Below are 17,568 nucleotides of genomic sequence, written 5' to 3' on the forward strand. Positions count from 1 at the left end.
TTTTATAATGGAGGTTCTTATTGGGAAGTATATTTGTATGCGTGATAAACGTTTATTGTGATTATAAAGCAAAAAGATGTCAAATTCAGCGAGAAAGAAAAAGTTGCCCGACTTTCCAACAACTTTTGAGCTATTCACCAAGCAATGAAAAACTCAATTAGTCTAAATATTGACATTATGAATATTAATTTTCAGCACAGCACAGAGAAAGCCCCACTAAAAGTTTGAGGTTGAATTACATAATAAAGGTAACACATACTGTAACAAATTGCATCAAACAAAAAATACAGACAAAAAACTCAATAAACCTATACTGCATAGTTTTTTACAGAAAAAAAAAAAAAAAAAAAAAAAAAAAAAAAAAAAAAAAACTCATATTAAATGTAAAGTTAATAGACTTACACGCGCAGCAAACCTAGAAGTGAAACTCCATTGAGAGAGGAAAGAAGATGAACTGAGTTTTGACTGTAATGAAAGCAAAGCCACAGGAAAAACGATTGAGGGGAGACAGAGAGGAAGCCTCTTGATCAGAAAACAAATTGATGAATGCATAGAATTATCGGACAACCCGCGTTGTTTCCCATGCATTATTTTCTTTTTCCAACGTTGCTGCCGCTGACATCTGTGCTGATTTGGATGCTTGGTTGCACCAACCTTGGTGCATCTGAAAGCAGTAAAACACAATAATTTGCAAATTCAACCCTATAAATAATACCATGCTGCCCTCTTGCATCTTAAATCCAATGTATAGCAGGAAAAAGTATTGTAGTCATAATGTAAATGGAGATAGTTTATAGCTTATTGATTTGATACTGCCAACTGAATGAACAAAGTCAGCAGACACTCGAAGTACAAAACACAATTCGTTGATTCATTGTTATCTAACAACAATCCAATGCCTAGGTTCAATCATAGGTGCAAGTATAATACACATGTGCATTGGCTATGATTTCAAAATTCAAATCATTCAAATCCGTATACAACATAAAATTTAGTGAACCTTGAACATAGCAGCATGGCTGTTTGGGAGCATTTTATCCCACAAAATTCTTGGCACTGAAAAATTTCACTGTTCACTTGAGGAGAAGATGTTAGTTTGATTGTTTCTTTGGGTATTCTCTTGCCCCAAATATGGTGGATCCTATCCTCACAATTGAGCTGCCCATCTCAATCTGCAACAAGCAAACTTGCCAAGTAAATCTTAATACCCAATATAAAATATTGTTTATTCTCTCACATCTCAGCAACGAGACATGACAACATGTAGAATAAAGATGCTAGCATAAGTTAACGTAATACACTAATACTAGCACTATATCACAAAGTGAAATTGTTCAATTGAGTCACAATTTTCTTACTGCTAGCTCAAAGTCTGAAGACATGCCCATAGACAACTCGCATTGCTCTTCTTTTAACCCAAGAGTCCTGCAAGCCTCACTTCTACAGTTCGCTAATGTCTACAAGACAAAGGATTGAATTTAGACTACATACACAAGGTCTTGAGCAGTAAGGCAATTTTTGTGCTGAGCTTATAATCACAAGAATACCTTGAAGTTCTCAGGAGTTGATGTGTAATCTAACATCCCAATTGTCATTAAGCCACAGAACTCAAGGTTGGGACAGTTTTGGCAAACGTGTTTTGCAAGATCTACACATTCTGAGGGTTCAACACCAAACTTTGCTGCAAGTACATTGGAAAAGGGGATCAATACGGATTTTAGCATGAGAATAGTTAACCAATTTGGAAATAAAGGAGCAGACTATGACCAAAAGATTAATAGAAAAGTGCCTCAAACCATCCTTCATTGTAAACTGATACATAAATATTCTAGATCATGGAAGTGACTCAGTTTACATGCTCGTAGTTGGGAAGCAACTTTCTAAATTTCATGCAAAGCAAGTTCGATTAAAACTTTAAAAGCTGCAGAGTACTAAAATCTTGAGCAATCTTCAGCAATATTCAAACAAATAGTGTTAGTCGATATCTGATGCCAGACAAAGGGGAAACATTTCAGCCCAAAGCATAGTAAAGCCAAAACCATGGATTTAATTTAGTATTTCTTAACAACTGTGAGGTGCCATACTGCAAAGCATTGGCCTTTACCCTAATTTCAGTATGGACTTCTAACCTACTACAAAAGAATTGATAGCAAACAAGTTACTTTACTATCTTGCAAGAAAGGTAAAACCATTATTCATCACATATAGCAAGATCATACTCACATGTTTCTCCACTGGTATTCACCTGGACCAAAACTTTCAATGGTTTTCTTCCAAGATTACCCACAGCACGATCAAGATGATTGGCTATCTGCAAATATGAGTTATAAAAACCAATGAAGAGTTGGATATCATAACAGTTTTCATTTACCAATCTAGACTGAAAATCCATCTCATACAATTACCATCAATCATCTAGATGGGTGATGCTTCATTAGAGAAATATCGATTATAAAAATGTACAAATGCCACACTTAGAAACTACTCCTGTTATGCTATGGAGTAGATTGCTACCAACTAAATTCACAAACACCTGAACAAAACTACAGCCAAAAGGCACTATGCAGTCAATAATTTTTATTTCCATATTATGACAATAAAAATCAAAATATAAGACTGAGGAATAACAAACCTATATCAAAACTTAGTATATAATTCCGAAAATTTTTAAACTTGATTCATCTCAAAACTTAACCAGCCAATTATATGTTTACCTTCTGATCATCCACACTTTCCACCATGTAAAGATTTGGGACACCATCTGCAAAATGAAAAAATTATTTATATATAAGCTGCAAAATGGGGAAAAAGATGTGCAGAATAATTAAAAAAAATTTAAGGTTCTTACAGACAGATATGCATGAACCAGACCAATACATGTATAAGAAATAAAATTAATTCAATTCCAGGCACAGTTGCCGTCATCTCCCTCTCATTCCCCCCCCCCCCCTCCCCCACAAAAAAAAAAAAAAAAAAAAAAAAAAAAAAAAAAAAAAAAACCCTCCAAAACCCACCCTCCGTGATGGGTGCATTTGCATCGGTATGTGCTTGCATGAGAGTGAACAGAACTCAGGGAGAGAAGAGTGTCTTACTTAGAAGAACTTTAACTTTGTTGCTCTGCAAGTTCCCAATGAAATGCCATTCAATGTCTTCAGGAAGCTACACGATACATAAAATACCAGCATGAGTAATCTTCAAATAAGAAGATATAACGCTCATTCTGGCTAACCACTTTTTATTTAAATACAGGCCTAATTTCATAAAAACATATCATCTTTGTTCTGCTTTCCATTTTCTTACACTCTTACACTGGCGGATCTATGTGGGTGCCTGGGTGGCACGGGCCCCACGAAAAATACTTTTAAGTTTCTTTTATTGGTTTAAAATTATATTATATTGATGATATATATAGTTGTCTGCATAATTATTCACTAAGTGCCCATCCAAGCTTAGTATTCTAGATCCGCCATCCGCCCAACTCCTCAGGCCTGTTTAGCAGGCAGCAATAAATGACTGTCTAGGCATTATATGTAATTTTACATTAAAAGTCTTGGTAATGTCCACAATAATCATTCTCCACCTCTACTTGTGGGTTTTCATTCACCTATTCACTATTACCGATATGCCAACATTACCACTTTTTTTTTTTTTTTTTTGTAATGTACTAATGTGTTTTAATAAATTTTACAGAGTATAACATTTATCAAGGACATTAAAATAGGACTTTCCTAACAAATTTCTTACAAACTGATTGCCTACCAGACATGCCACTACGGTACTAAATTAAGCTAAGTATAAATCTTTGCAAGCAAATTTATACTTATATGATATATCTATGCTAGAAAATTTAGTACTTCTTCATCATCCTATGAGTACCAATAGATACTTAATTGATTAATAATAGCTTAACTTTATCTCAGATTAAATAAAAGAAATAGAATAAAAATAAAACAGCAACAGAAAATTTATAATGAAGATAGAATGTTCACTAAAATATGCGTCGAATGTACCATCTCACTACCTATAAATTCACTACATAATGATAAAGAACGAGCAACTTTGAGGTATCTCTTAATTATCTGCGGATTAAAATTTCCGCTATTGTTGAAAAGATACCATTCTAGTTTGTTGCATAGTTCATGTTTATCTTTAAAGTAGTTTGTGCACTCATACTAGATATATGCGAAATCTTCTCTTCAAGAAGCAAGAGCTCTTAATCAAATTTTATTAAAAGAATAAATCTATCCTTCATTTATTCTCCTTGCTAGAACCAATTACTGGTTGTTCCATAGTTGCAAGCTTGCAACATACACTTTCAACATATTTTCTAACTAAGAAGAGCCTTCAAAACAATTCATCCTCATCTTTCTGAATAAGCCACTTAAATGTACACCCACAAAAAACATTTCATGGAAAACTAAATAGAGGAAGTTCTAATCAGGGATGAACTTCAATGCCTCCAAATATTCATTAATGGTTAGCACCCCACAACTCCCATGGCTAGTACTAAAGAAAAGTAGAAAACAACATTGTGTCCAAACTCCAAACCCAAACTATCATACATAGGTAACATAGGTGCCAAGACAAACTCGATTTTGGAGCAGTTGTTGGAACCTTCTCTCCCTACTTTATGCTGTTCATCTCACAATATAAGACTACGTAAGACATGTCAATGCATCACGGCTAGATGCAAGAGAAATATATGGGACCAGCTTTCATCTCCTAGCAAGCCCTTAGACTAAGAAGTTGCTATTAATAAAATTGAAAATTCTCAATGACCACCTATCAAACCAAGGCAGATGTAGTCGACGATATCATTTTCACAGATCATTATATGAATGCTTTCATCACCACACGATGAATTCGCTTCCCAGTCAAAGTTCTTGGACAATTATCAGCAGCTGTGTTTGAATGGTCTGCAGTTTGATAGTCAGTGTCCCAAACATTTCACGGACACTTACAATAATCCCTTGGATTCGAAGTCATTTTAGCAACCATGGGATTTTACTAAACCAGAATACATGCATTTATGATGTTCTTACAAAGCTCCAATGACATATGCCAAACCAGTTTCCACTCCCATCGCTATCAATCCACCAATATATACGCAAACAGGAACCCCCACCCCTTCCCAAACCCCATATTTTATCTTTCTCTTGGTGGCAGTCGCCAATGCATATCTCTCAGTTGGCAAGTCAGCTTAATGTTCCTTCAACCATAAATAGTTATGCTTACTGGACTCCCTCAAACATCTCCGTCTATACCTTGCTGGCACTACATTGCCAGTCGCCGCTCACCTTTCTTCTAACATAATTGCATACCTACATTAATGCAGATAGGTCTGGCGATAAAGAGAAATATGTCCCAACATGTATAATTATTTTGTTGGGCTGTCAGTTTTGTGAAGCTCCAAGAAGCAACAGACCCTAGCTCATTTCTCAACTGAAGCTCAATAACGTGCCACCACAGCTACAACAGCTGAAGTATCATGGGTTCTAATTCTACTAAATTAGCTACATCACTCGCCCACAGCTCCAACAACGGTAATAATATGGGCACAACATATGCAACAGCCAATCCCAAATTCCATTTTAAAATAAATCATCTTGACCTAGACTACTATGTTAATCGGACACGGCTAAAATCACGAAGTATCCATGTCGACACGACACCGACACGGACACGGACATGGGACACGTGTCCGACTCTTCAATGTGCACTCAGACACTTCCATTAAGAGTGAAGAGTAAAAAAGAGGAGAAACATGAAAGAAAAACACATCTTGTTCGAAGACCACCATTGATATAGAGAAGATGGAGAGAAGAAGATTGTCATTATTAGGAGAATTCACCGAGTAAAGAATTAAAATAAAAAAAAATAGGGGTGGACGTGATGAAAAATTTAAAGCTTTTGTAATATATAAATTATTTATATAAATTTAAGTGACGTTTTGACGTGTCCCTGTACCCGTGTCCAAATAGCTGATAGAGTCCCCATGTCCTTAAATTTTGGAACTTGCCGGATCGGACACTTGGACATGTGTGTCCGTGTCCGACACCCGTTCCCGAGTTCATGGAACATAGCTAGACTACCATTTTGCTCATGAAAACGTACAAAGTAACAAAGTTAAGTATTACACATATTCCTTATAATGACCAACAAGAATGAGCCATTTTCACCTTGACTACCATCAATTTGTAATGATATGGACACAACATATGCAGCAGCCTAACTCAAATTTCATTTTAAAATGAGCCATCATCACCTTGACTAGTTGACTACCACTTTGATCATGAAAACGTACTAAGTAGTGACAAGTTAAGTGTCCCACGAATTCCTAATAACGACCAAGTAGAAGAAGCATTCACCAGCCCCCTTTCTCGTACTCGTATTCTTACCTTGATGTCCCCAATTCGACTTACTCTACCGCCGTCCATCTAGTGAAGTTGAGATATAACCAAGTCAATGATATCCCTTAACTATCTTCAAATTATAAGCTTTTCTATTGTTCAAATAATACCAACTCCTAAATTGCAGTCTATACTACTATATACAAATCCAATCCTCACAATTGGCTATCCCATAGAAATTAACATCAATTCAAATAAACTCCCTCAAATTCATTGCAAATTGATCAAAAAACACCAATAAATCAATCTCAAACATCACATTACAGCCCTAAAACGCTATAAAAACAGCAGAACAAGCTTATTTGTAAAGAGTAATAAACTAATAATCCCGAAAGAGAGGTTTCACCTGAGGAGCTTTATCAATGATTTCCTGAACGTAATTCTCGCCGAAGCAACGGTGGCCAGCGTCGTAGACCTCTCGTAGAACAGACACAGGCTTAGTTTTACTGACGGCGACGACTTTAACCTGGTCGGAACTGCGGCCAGAACGCTCGGCGGCTTGGCCGACACGGTGGAGAACTGACCGGAGCGCCGCCGCTGGAACGCCCTCCATGGCTGAGGTTGCGGCCATTATTTTAGCTGGATTGTTCTTGTTCTAGATGGTTATGGGCTTGGTTTGGGTACACAAATGGAGAGGTATCACTGTGATCAGCTTTGATGGTGTAGTGGCATTGGCTACGGACTTATGGAGTACTCCCTTCGGGGTGTTTGGTTTGTAATATTGGAATGGATTGGTCTAGATTTTTGTACTTTTTTTTTTTTTTTTTTAACTAAAGTGCTTTAAATGTCATGGGTTTTACGCTTTTATGGGATTAATTCGTTACTCTCTTAATAACTTAAGGGAATGTTTGGTTCATTATATTAGAATGGATTGATATGAAATATCATATTAGAAAGGTATGGATTCTGAAACCCATACTAATCTAAAGTTGTTTGGTTTTAATGTTACAATGGATTATTTACTTCATTAATAGAATGGATTGTGAATCTTAGGGGGAGGGGGGGTATGGGATTCCATGTGTATGGAGTGGAATTAGAACCCCTTGGATATGAGATTCCATTACTAAAAAGCTCACCTAAACAAAAAAATTAGTGGAATGGATTCTAACTCCATTCCAAATAATCCAACCAAACAACCCCTAAATGTGAGTGGATGTCCCTGGCCTAGGGTTCTCTGTCCTTGTGCTAGGGTTTGCGATTTTTGGCGATTTCCGTTGATCTTAATCTCTCAATTTCTTCTCTTCCCTTAATCCAATAATTTAATCTCTTTTCTGCTTCTAACAATCAATCGATTCTCTATTCCCATCCTTATGGAAGATGATATAATTAAGGAATGAGAAAACTTGCAGTTAACGGAGGAGGAAACCACGGTGGTAGGGGAATTAGCTGATGGTGGTGACGAAGAGGCAAAAAAGGAACAAATCCAACTTGCTCTTGTTGGTAAATTGTGCACTGTGAAACCTTTCAATGCGGAGGCTATGAAGAAAACCCTAACGAACGTTTGGAGGGTGAATGACAATATTGTGATTAGGACTTTGGACACAAACCCGTTTATTTTCCAATTCTTGAACATGGAGGACAAACAAAGGGTAGTAGATGGCATGCCATGGTTTTTTTGATGGTAAACTCATGCTCCTTGGAGAGATAAAAGGGGAGGAGCAATCGTCTGTGGTTGATTTCAACCGTCCTCCCATGTGAGTAAGGTTGCTTGATGTTTCGTTCAATAAGCGAATACCAAGTGTGATGCGCGAGATTGGGGATGTCTTGAAAGGATTTCGTGGAACTGGACGAGACTGATCCCCTAGGCTGGGGTGAGTTTGTGCGGCTCAAGGTACTTGTTGATGTTATAAAACCGTTGAGGAGAGGTTTGTTCTTAGCAATGGGTGGAGGTGCTTCGAAGTGGATCGATATCAAATATGAGCGACTTGCAGACTTTTTCTTTTATTGTGGTTTTCTTGATCACACTGATAAAATGTGCACAAAGAAAGAGGAAGATCATGAAAAATGCAATGAAGTTGTTTATCAGTACGAGCCATGGATGAGAGCGTCCCCCTTGAAAATTTCTCAATTTACATTGGGGAACAGTGAGAAGGAGAAGAAGCTTCTGTCTAGGCTTGGCTCTTGTAAAGGGAGTCGCACCCTATCCTATAATGATCCGGAGGCTATCAAACTAGGCTCGGTTTGGGCTGCAAGAAAGCTTCATTTCACCTCCCCAACATCACCATCTGGGAAGTCTAGTCCTCGGGAAAGGGAAGTCTAGTCCTCGGAAAAAGGAAAGTACCTACTCTATTCATCACTTTGTGGTGGACGTATGTGACCATAATAATATCCCTATATGTAGAGCGGTTGGGGTTTATGGATGGCCGGAGCAAGAAAACAAACATATTACATGGGCAATGTTACGAAGAATAAAAGCTAGTAGCAACTTTGTTGGGTTTTACGAACGTGAGCACCGTGCGGAACCAGAACCCGCCCGGACCGCATGCATAATTAATACAACTAAACAAACTAACATGCAATTATTAAAGCAATAAACACATAAACACACAGAGAGGAAGATAAAGAAAGTAAGGAAAAAACTTCCTTACCCTTGAAGCGTGCTTCTCACGAACCCCGAGCATGAACCACAGAAAGCTCAAGACCCGCACGCGCGAACCCTCTTTCTTCGCACACCCACGTGCCCGAACAAGGTTCCTACCTCACAGCTTAGGCGAGGATAAACCAAAACTTGAGTTTTACAAACTTAAAGGTTTTTCTCACGCTTTTGGGAGATGCCTTATTGAGTTCAAACTTAAAGTGTGTAAATTCCCAACTCCTAGAGTTGGTATTTATAGGCAAAGCACTCCCAAAAACCTCAATCATCTTTCCATGTGGGAGAGTTGGTAAAATGAGAAGATAAGCATTTAATTTAATTCTAAATTAAATTAAATACCAAAAGCAATAAGCAAACAACACTTGTCACAATATTAGGGAGGTTAGGTAAGGACCACTTACCATGCCTTTGAGAAAAAGAAAAGAGCTAAAAACCCCAAAAGCACTCCCATGTGGCCGGCCCTAACCATGGGCCTTGATGGCAAGCCCAACCAGCTGCCATTGCCCACGGCTGGGCTGCTAGGCCACCGCAGCCCACACAAAAGCTAGCGGGCTGTTGCTAGCCACCGCATGCCCAGCAGCCATGCGGGCTTGGTGCGCTAGCATCTTGGCTAGCTAGTCATGCTCGCGCGCATGGCGTGCTAGGCTGGCTTCCATGCTACGCATGATGGCTCGGCCTAGCAGCCATGCTAGCGCTATGTGACTAGCAGCGCCATGGCCCTAGCTTATGCATGACTAGCACGATAGATGCTAGGATAATGAGAGGCTACGGCTTTGGAGATTTGGCCATAAATCGTGTTGTTTGATTATTTTGTCGTCTCGTCGATTCCTAGAATCGACTCAATATTCGACGCCTAATCTCGGAATCTGACGTCTGAGTTCGTAAAATCTTTATCGACTTATTTAATCCTTCGGATTAATTCATCGTCTTTGTTCGGTTACATGATTGGTTGTGAGCCGTGTGACCCGTAGGGTTCAGTCACTAGTAGAAAATAGTAAATGCACACCGAGTGAAACACACCGGTTTATGAAAAACGGTGCGAAAAAAACAAATAGCACCGGTTAACCGGTGCCCCTTTACCTTTTGTTTAAATTAATTCTCAAAAATGTATTGATAAAACAAAGGCACCAGTTAACCGGTGCCCTTTATGTTATTTTTATTTTTAATTTCGTCCTTTACCCTCTTTTCTCTCTCTAGCCTCCTCTTTCCCATAAAGATCTCTCTTTAACTACCCCCCTCTCTCTCTCTTATTCTTGCCTTCACCGTCGCCTCCTCCACCAGACCACCACTCAGTCGTCGACCCCTCCACGTTGGCCCTTCCACCGCCGACCCTTCATCTCTTTTTCTTTCACTCTCTCTCCTCGCCGCAACAGTGAGGAGTGGTTGCCTCCGTAATGAGAATCGACGGTTGCTTAATCTAACGGCGGCCAGGATTGATGGTGATAGACAGTCTTGATCGAATGATTATGCTATTAATGATGATCGAAGCTCCATTGATTGAAAAAGGGCAGCCACGAAAGGAGGGGGATCTGTAATTTCATCTTCGTACCTCGCCGTAATTTACTTCACCGGCGCGAGATCTTTTCCAAGCGGCGAAAGCCGACACTCCTCCTCGGTTTGCCTATTTCTCTCCCCTCTTTTCTTACATTTCTATCGATCGACATATTTTTATTTGATAATTTAGGGTTTTAGTTATATAGATCTTGAATTTTGTGAGTTTGATTGTTTATTTTCGATTTATTAATTTCATTTTTAGGTGATTTTGGAATTATATGATTTCAGAATTAGGTTTTGGGCTGAATAATGATATGTTTCTGTATAAAATTTCAATTTGATGAGTTAATTAGCCTCCCTAATGTTTACTTTGCTGATTTTTTGCATTTAATAATTCAATTTCTTCCCAATTTTAATTAGTTTTGGTTGTGTTAGCTTTAATAGCATATTCATAACTAATTTCTTCTTTGGTCTCTCTTCTATGGATGAAATTGGCCGTTGTATTGTGATTGAAATAATTATGGCTATAGTTTGAGAATTAGTAGAATGATTGGTATCATTGTCTTTGTAGCTTTACTACACTACAATTGTTTCTTTTGAAGAGATGACTATTCTTGTACATTATTATGCTTTACTTTATGTTCAATTTGTGGTATTCTAGTGATTTTTAATTGTTGATAAGTGTTTTGTATGAGCTTTTAATTATCTTTGCTAATCTGAATGCTCATGAAATGTGTTTTATTTTGCACTCATGGCCATCTTAAATTCTACTAGTACTAGGCTATACCTTTACTCCTAAAGATCCTAGCTGTTTTTGCGTTTACATTATACTTAGATGTTAAGCCAGAATTGCTTATGTGGTTATACCTTTATATTGATTGTGTTGGTGGTTTGGGGCAATGATATTAAACCAAAAGGTCATGTCTTCAGTTTGCTTCTACACTTGGAATCATGTTTCTTGATGATCCGATGTGATGTCTTATATGTGTTATTAAGGCTTTAACAACTGCTGAGTGGCTAAATATGTTAATTTTGTGTTGTATCTCTATAGGTTTTGGATCTTGATCTGACAAGCACTTTCTTAACCCTCGTCGGTCTGCAAAACCAACCCCAATTGAATTGGAAGATGGAATTATACTTCTTACAGATGTGTTGCCAATCAATCCACAGGTATATCATAGGCAATTGGTTGATTGCTTTTTCATTTAACAACTGTTGCTTTTGCTCTGCCGAGATTGGGGGCATGTGTGGCTTTAAGCCTATGTTTTATATATTTTTTTCTTTAGACCTCTCTTACAACAATTTTAATGATTGCTCTATACCTTCTCATTGTGATGAATCAACTCTGTAAGTGTACAATAATATCTACATGAAAACATTGTCTTGAACATGTTATAATCCTTTTCAGTATTCTCCATTAGATGAAAACAAGTTCTTGCTGTTTGTGATGTCTTATTCTGTCAAAGCAGCTCTTATTTTATGGTGCTTTGGTACTAATGGAATCTTACTTTAATTTGTTTGAAGGATTCACATAATAAAGCTGGTATAGTTCAATGTGGTGTTCAGATATTGCAGATCTTATTAAAATTGGTGGTGTTCAGAATATAGTTCAAGTATGATCAGATAATGCTTCTATTGATATTTTGGATCTTTTGGTTGTGGGTTTATGTCTATTCTAAAATTCTTGTATGCCATTTGTACATGGTAAGCCTTAACTCAACTTGTTTCCTCAGTAGAGAGCACTTTGAAATGGTCTTCCATGTAAGTACACTACTAGAAATAGGCCGTTTTCCGAGGGAATCGTTCCGACGGACCTAAATTCCGTCGGAAAATCCGAACTTTCCGACGGAATTAGGGTTTGTCGGAACATTCCGTCGGAAAAGGTTCATTACGACGGAAAATCCGTCGGAATTCTTGCGACGGAAGTTAATTCCCTCGGAATAATAGGCTTCCGACGGAATATTCCGTCGGAAAATTAGTTTTCCTACGGAATTTAAATCCGTCGGAATTTTCCTACGGAATATTCCCTCGGAAAACCCAAATATTCCGATGGATTTTTTATCCGTCGGAACGTTCTAATATATAAAAAAAAAACCGGAAATATTTTAGCCTTTAATAATAATAAAAAAATTAAATAAAACAAAACATAAAACCCAGAATTTCGTTGGGAACCCTAATCCTCTTCTTTCCGCCTCTTTTCCCTATCTCTCTTCTCTCCTCTCATCTTCTCCCTTTCTCTCTCCTCCTTCCTCTTGTCTTCCTCTTCTTCTTTGATCTTCTCTCCTCTCCTCGATATTTTCCCTTTCTCTCTCCTCTTTCCTCTTCTCCTTCTCTCTGATCTCCTCTTCTACAACAACAACAACAATCAACAAAAGGGGGTCACGCGTCACCGTCAACAACAAGCAACATTAACCCCAACAACCACCGTCGCCAACCACGTATTTCAAGTTTTTTGTTTTTGTAGATCTGTTAATTTAGGTTTGAGTGTAGATGTAGTTAGTTTTGAATGTAATTATAATTGTGTAATTATATTTTTTTTTTATTTTCGTTGTTAATTTTCGGTTTTTTGAATTTTCGGTATTTTTTAAATAAATTGTGTTAATATAATTTTGTTTATTTGGGTTTTATTTCGTTTGTTTAATTTTTGATTTTTGTTGTTTAATTTTCGGATTAATTTGCTTGATTTTTTGCGTTTATTTGGGTGAATTTGTTTTTTTTTTGGATTTTTTGGGTTAATTTGGTTTTATTTGTGGGTGGTGGTGGTGGGGTGGGGGTGGTGGGTTACGGTGTGGCGGTGGGGTTAGGGGTGTTGGGTGTATGGGGGGGTCTGTGTGGGGTGGTGGGTGTATGGGGGGGTCTATGTGGGGTGGGTGGGTGGTGGTCCGGTTCTGTGGGGTGGGTGGTGGTCCGGGTCTATGGGGTGGGCTGGTGTGGGCATTTTTTTTATTGGCTTTTCCAACGGAAATTTCCGTCGGAATATGCCACCTCTAACGGAAAATTCCGTCGAAATTACCACCTCCGACGGAATATTCCGTCGGAAGGAGTTTAGCTTCCTAGGGAATATTCCGTCGGAAGCTTCTCTTCTTTCTACGGAATATTCCGTCGGAAGATTCTCTTCTTCCTACGGAAAAGTTTCCGTCGTAAGCTTGCGACGAACTTACGATTTTAGTCAAACTAGGGTCTGACAAGATATCCGTCGAAAAACACTGTTCTGACGGAAATGGCCGTTTTTCCTACAAAGGATCTTCCGACAACACGTTCCGACGGAAATTCCGTCGGAACAGTGTTTTCCGACGGAATTCAGGGTGTTTCCGACGGAATTTTTGTCGGAAATGGCCTGTTTTCTAGTAGTGGTATGCTTTATCTTTAAAGAGTGATCTGATTGTTGATTGTTAAATGGATTATATATGTAATTGATGTTGGTCAGAGTGAGCACTTTGAAACAAACTACTAGTGCATTTACATTGAATGATTTTAATCATGTTTGCCTCTTAGTTGAGAGGTGAGAGTACATCAAATGAGATTAGAAGCACACTTTGCATTCGGAGAAGAGGACCATCAAGGCCTTGGTGCAATGTTGATGGCTTATAAAAGAAAGAATTGAAAAGGAAAAGAAGAAATAAATGGCCGGGCTGATTCATGATTCAGAGTTTGTAAATTGAATTTAATAGTCTCTGTCAGATTGATAGTCTTTGTCAGATTGATATATGCTGATTCTTTTCTTTTTGAAATTGTCTATTCCATTCATATTGCTTATGTTGCTCATTGGCTGCTACAAGATGAGGAATTTTATTAGTTGATTTGCAACACCAAACAACTTCAATCTAGCATTCGTTGAGGTTGTTCGAGTGATTAGGGATAGCTTATGTCTTATTCAAAACAAGGGTATGCCTTGTTCTCTATCTATGCAACCACTGCAGCTGCTACCTTCCAAGGCTGCTATTGCATGCTTCTATGCTCCTACTGTTGTTCTGCTCTATGCTACAATTGTTCTACTCTCGTTGCTGCTAATCTACACTACGTTATTGTGGTAGTATTATACAATTGGTCTGTTTACAATATTAAACTATGTACTACAAATTTTTTTTTTTCAATTAAAATTATAATATACAGCTTTGTACTAATGAAAATTATAAGTTTATATATATGTTAGCGTTTATATGTCAATTTAAATGAAAAAAAAAATTTTGTAGGCACTTTTCGTACCGGTTAACTAGTGCGAAAAACTTGGTTTAAAAATTTTTTAGGCAACCGATGCGAATAAGTGTTATTACCACCGATTTTTTAACCGGTGCGAATAATCTCACTTATTCACAACCCTTAAATCTAAACCGATTCAAAATCGGTGCAAAAAGCTGGTTTTGAACCGGTGCGCATTTATGTTTTTCTACTAGTGAGTCAAGAGCAAGCTATAAGATTAATTATACATTAATCTTACTGATCAGAAGCGGCCTCCAGCTAGGCATTCCGATCACTTGACTTCACTAAATAATTAGCTTTCCTAATTAATTCCGAACCCTCTATCGGAATAATACACTTGTTCGAAGGACACCATTCCTTTTAATCTCCCACTTGTTCTTCAGGACAAGTGTGCTGTATGTGTATTGCCTTTTTCCTATGTCACTTAATGCCTCTTCATGAACTATAAGGTAAGATTCATCGTCATCCTTATTACGTCCAGAAGTGTTTCACGATTTCCGAGTTCGACTGTCAAGAGTAGATGATTTCTAAAATCCATCTGAGCACGACCATGCATTTTCACAGTCTCGCTCTTCGAGAGACCTTGTAAACAAAAAAGACATGTTTCCTATTGTTAATGGGAGGATATTCCTAGTCTTTCATTGTAAAGCTTCCCTTACTAAAAGGCACTAGCCGCCTGAGTGTTGCCTTTATAATCCCCTTGTACGGCAGACGTTTGACAACATCAAAATGGACTAGTACTCAAACAAGAGAACTTACAATACTCATGGTTGAGGAAAGAGGTATCGATAGCCATATGAGTAATATACTTATGACGATTATATCTCTTAAAGTATTTCTCATAGGACGATCCGGTATAGTTTCAAACTAATACCTATGCAAATGATTTATGACATTCATGTCCTTGTCACAAGAAACGGTGCTATAAATCATACTACACAGTAATCTCGCATGGTCATTAGTCATCCAACTTTCATATGACCTCGATTAGGGATAGTTTCGATATGATATTCAATGTTCACTTAATAGGTGTTTCTTTATCCAAGACATTGTCTTAATACCCTATTTTGAATATTGTCAAATCAAATGGACTCATTATTTGATTATAAACCACAATTAAATAGTTTGTGGAATTATTAGTAAAAAATTTATTCCACTATGAAACTTTTCAATGTTTCATCTTATGATAAATGGTTTTCCCCAAATGTTTTAAGAGTAATACTCTTTACAAAACATTTATAGAAATCACACCTATATCTAATATGCTTGATTTCTTTTATGAAATTGTGAATGTTGTGGTTTACTTATTACATAGGTTTAGTTATCATTACTTTGCAAATCTTAGCATCTTCATTATCGAACACTTTCACAATAAGATGATAAAATTTGAGTGTGTTATGGATTACATGTGATCTAGAATTTATTTCCCAAGTGATGGCTCCCACTTATTTTCATGATTTGAGACCTTCAACTTGGCAACCTATATAATCATCAAAGTTCAACAACGAACTATCCATTGAACAACATCCCTTTTATTGCCTTTAAGGCAATAATGTTCTCAACATATATTTCAAGAGATTTTCTAATGATGCTTTGCTTGAATTTTACTCCAACCAGTTCACAATGATTTGGTCATTTGTGATTATGGAATTTTACCTTAAATTTTCGCACAATATACATGGACATAAGTCCATGTTGCCATACTTAAGCCGCAACGCATCTAAGCTCGTGCTTATAAATGGCTTCCTCATTAAGGATCTAATCCTTGTTAAGATTGTGCTCGCAACATCAATACTCAAATTATATTTATTTCCATGCATCAAGAACTCATCCTTTTACTTAACCAAGTACTTTGGATGTTCTTGATCTAACGATCCATTGCTTAGATTCAATTTGATTGGTATTTTATACTTGTCATGCTCTAAGCATGCAGGTCATGTACTGTGACGATTCCATTTCGTAGCATATATGATGGATTCAATTAAAGAAATATTCCCAATTTCATCCCATTCATGTTACTTTTAGCTCATCCAGTTCCACTGAGTCTTGCTAAACTGTTTGCTATATGATACGGTTGAAAGTCTCTACTAGAGTCTTTCTTGTTCGACTTAGTATTTGCCTAGCTTATACTTAGATCAAATATTTGCTTAGTTTTATACATAGGGCTCGAAAGCCTTTTTAGATCCTTCATGTTTAACATGGTAAATTCCTTTACCCGTTCAAACATTTCATTAAGTCTATTCAATAGATCTTAATTCCCACTATGTACTAAGTGTCATCTTATTAGCTTGGTCCATTATTGAAAAATACTTTCAAATCTAAGTATTTAGAATTTGATAGTTATTTTACAATAGAGTTCGTATACTTTTTATTGGACCTTACAAAGTTGACTTTAGCTCCCACTTAACTTTTTTATTCAAAGAATTTCCATGTTTCTCAACAAGTCAAAGCTTATATTAACTTTATGAGAAAACCCATTCCAATTTCTACATACTTCCCTCAATCCACCAATGGATTTCTTGAGCTTGCTTTCAAATCTAGCATTATTTAGATTTACAAAACCCTTAGACTATATCCATAGTCTCTTCCAAAATCCCATTTTAGGAAGGTGGTTTTGATATCTATTTTGCCATATTTCATATGCACAATTTTTCTAGGAATAATCACGAAAAGACTTAAACATTCTGATTAGTGAATAGGTTTTATTAAATCAACGTTGTGAATTTAATTGTAACCTTTTTAACCAATCTAGCTATCTATGCATATATATTTCCATATTTGTTAGTTTTCTCCTTGAAAACTTATTTGCGATTGATGGGTCTTTACCCTTCATGCAAATTAATCAAGTTTCAAACATGATTTTCAAACATG

At 37.1% G+C, this 17,568-nt stretch overlaps 1 protein-coding gene and 1 long non-coding RNA gene across 3 annotated transcripts; one reads left to right on the forward strand and one right to left on the reverse strand.

Annotated features, from left to right (window-relative positions):
* Positions 1-748: 748 nt before the first annotated feature.
* On the reverse strand, positions 749-7,329 carry LOC110692169 (pyridoxal phosphate homeostasis protein-like). Its single transcript, XM_021869170.1, has 7 exons — positions 6,757-7,329; positions 3,093-3,159; positions 2,715-2,761; positions 2,224-2,311; positions 1,548-1,681; positions 1,359-1,457; positions 749-1,172 (listed from the first exon to the last, which is right to left on the reverse strand). Exons 1-7 carry the CDS (start codon positions 6,979-6,981, stop codon positions 1,092-1,094), a joined length of 741 nt encoding a protein of 246 aa, XP_021724862.1. The 5' UTR covers positions 6,982-7,329; the 3' UTR covers positions 749-1,091.
* A 2,810-nt stretch (positions 7,330-10,139) lies between these two features.
* LOC110692171 lies at positions 10,140-13,089 on the forward strand. Of its 2 annotated transcripts, XR_002505415.1 has the most exons (3): positions 10,140-10,618; positions 11,549-11,667; positions 12,022-13,089. It is a non-coding gene; the product is annotated as an uncharacterized LOC110692171 (long non-coding RNA). The 2 variants fall into 2 exon arrangements; XR_002505414.1 differs by lacking the exon at positions 12,022-13,089 and having other exon boundaries at positions 11,549-11,945.
* Positions 13,090-17,568: the final 4,479 nt, after the last annotated feature.

Source organism: Chenopodium quinoa, unplaced genomic scaffold (genome assembly GCF_001683475.1).
Source record: "Chenopodium quinoa cultivar QQ74 unplaced genomic scaffold, ASM168347v1, whole genome shotgun sequence".
NCBI classification, from domain to species: domain Eukaryota; kingdom Viridiplantae; phylum Streptophyta; class Magnoliopsida; order Caryophyllales; family Amaranthaceae; genus Chenopodium; species Chenopodium quinoa.

Excerpts from the sequence above, each read along its gene's own strand:
- LOC110692169 (XM_021869170.1), bottom strand. The coding sequence starts at position 6,981 with ATGGCCGCAACCTCAGCCATGGAGGGCGTTCCAGCGGCGGCGCTCCGG. Across the intron at positions 2,762-3,092 it reads CAAAGTTAAAGTTCTTCTAA|ATGGTGTCCCAAATCTTTAC; the intron begins GTAAGACACTCT and ends TTCATTTTGCAG. Across the intron at positions 1,682-2,223 it reads GAATACCAGTGGAGAAACAT|CAAAGTTTGGTGTTGAACCC; the intron begins GTGAGTATGATC and ends ATGTACTTGCAG.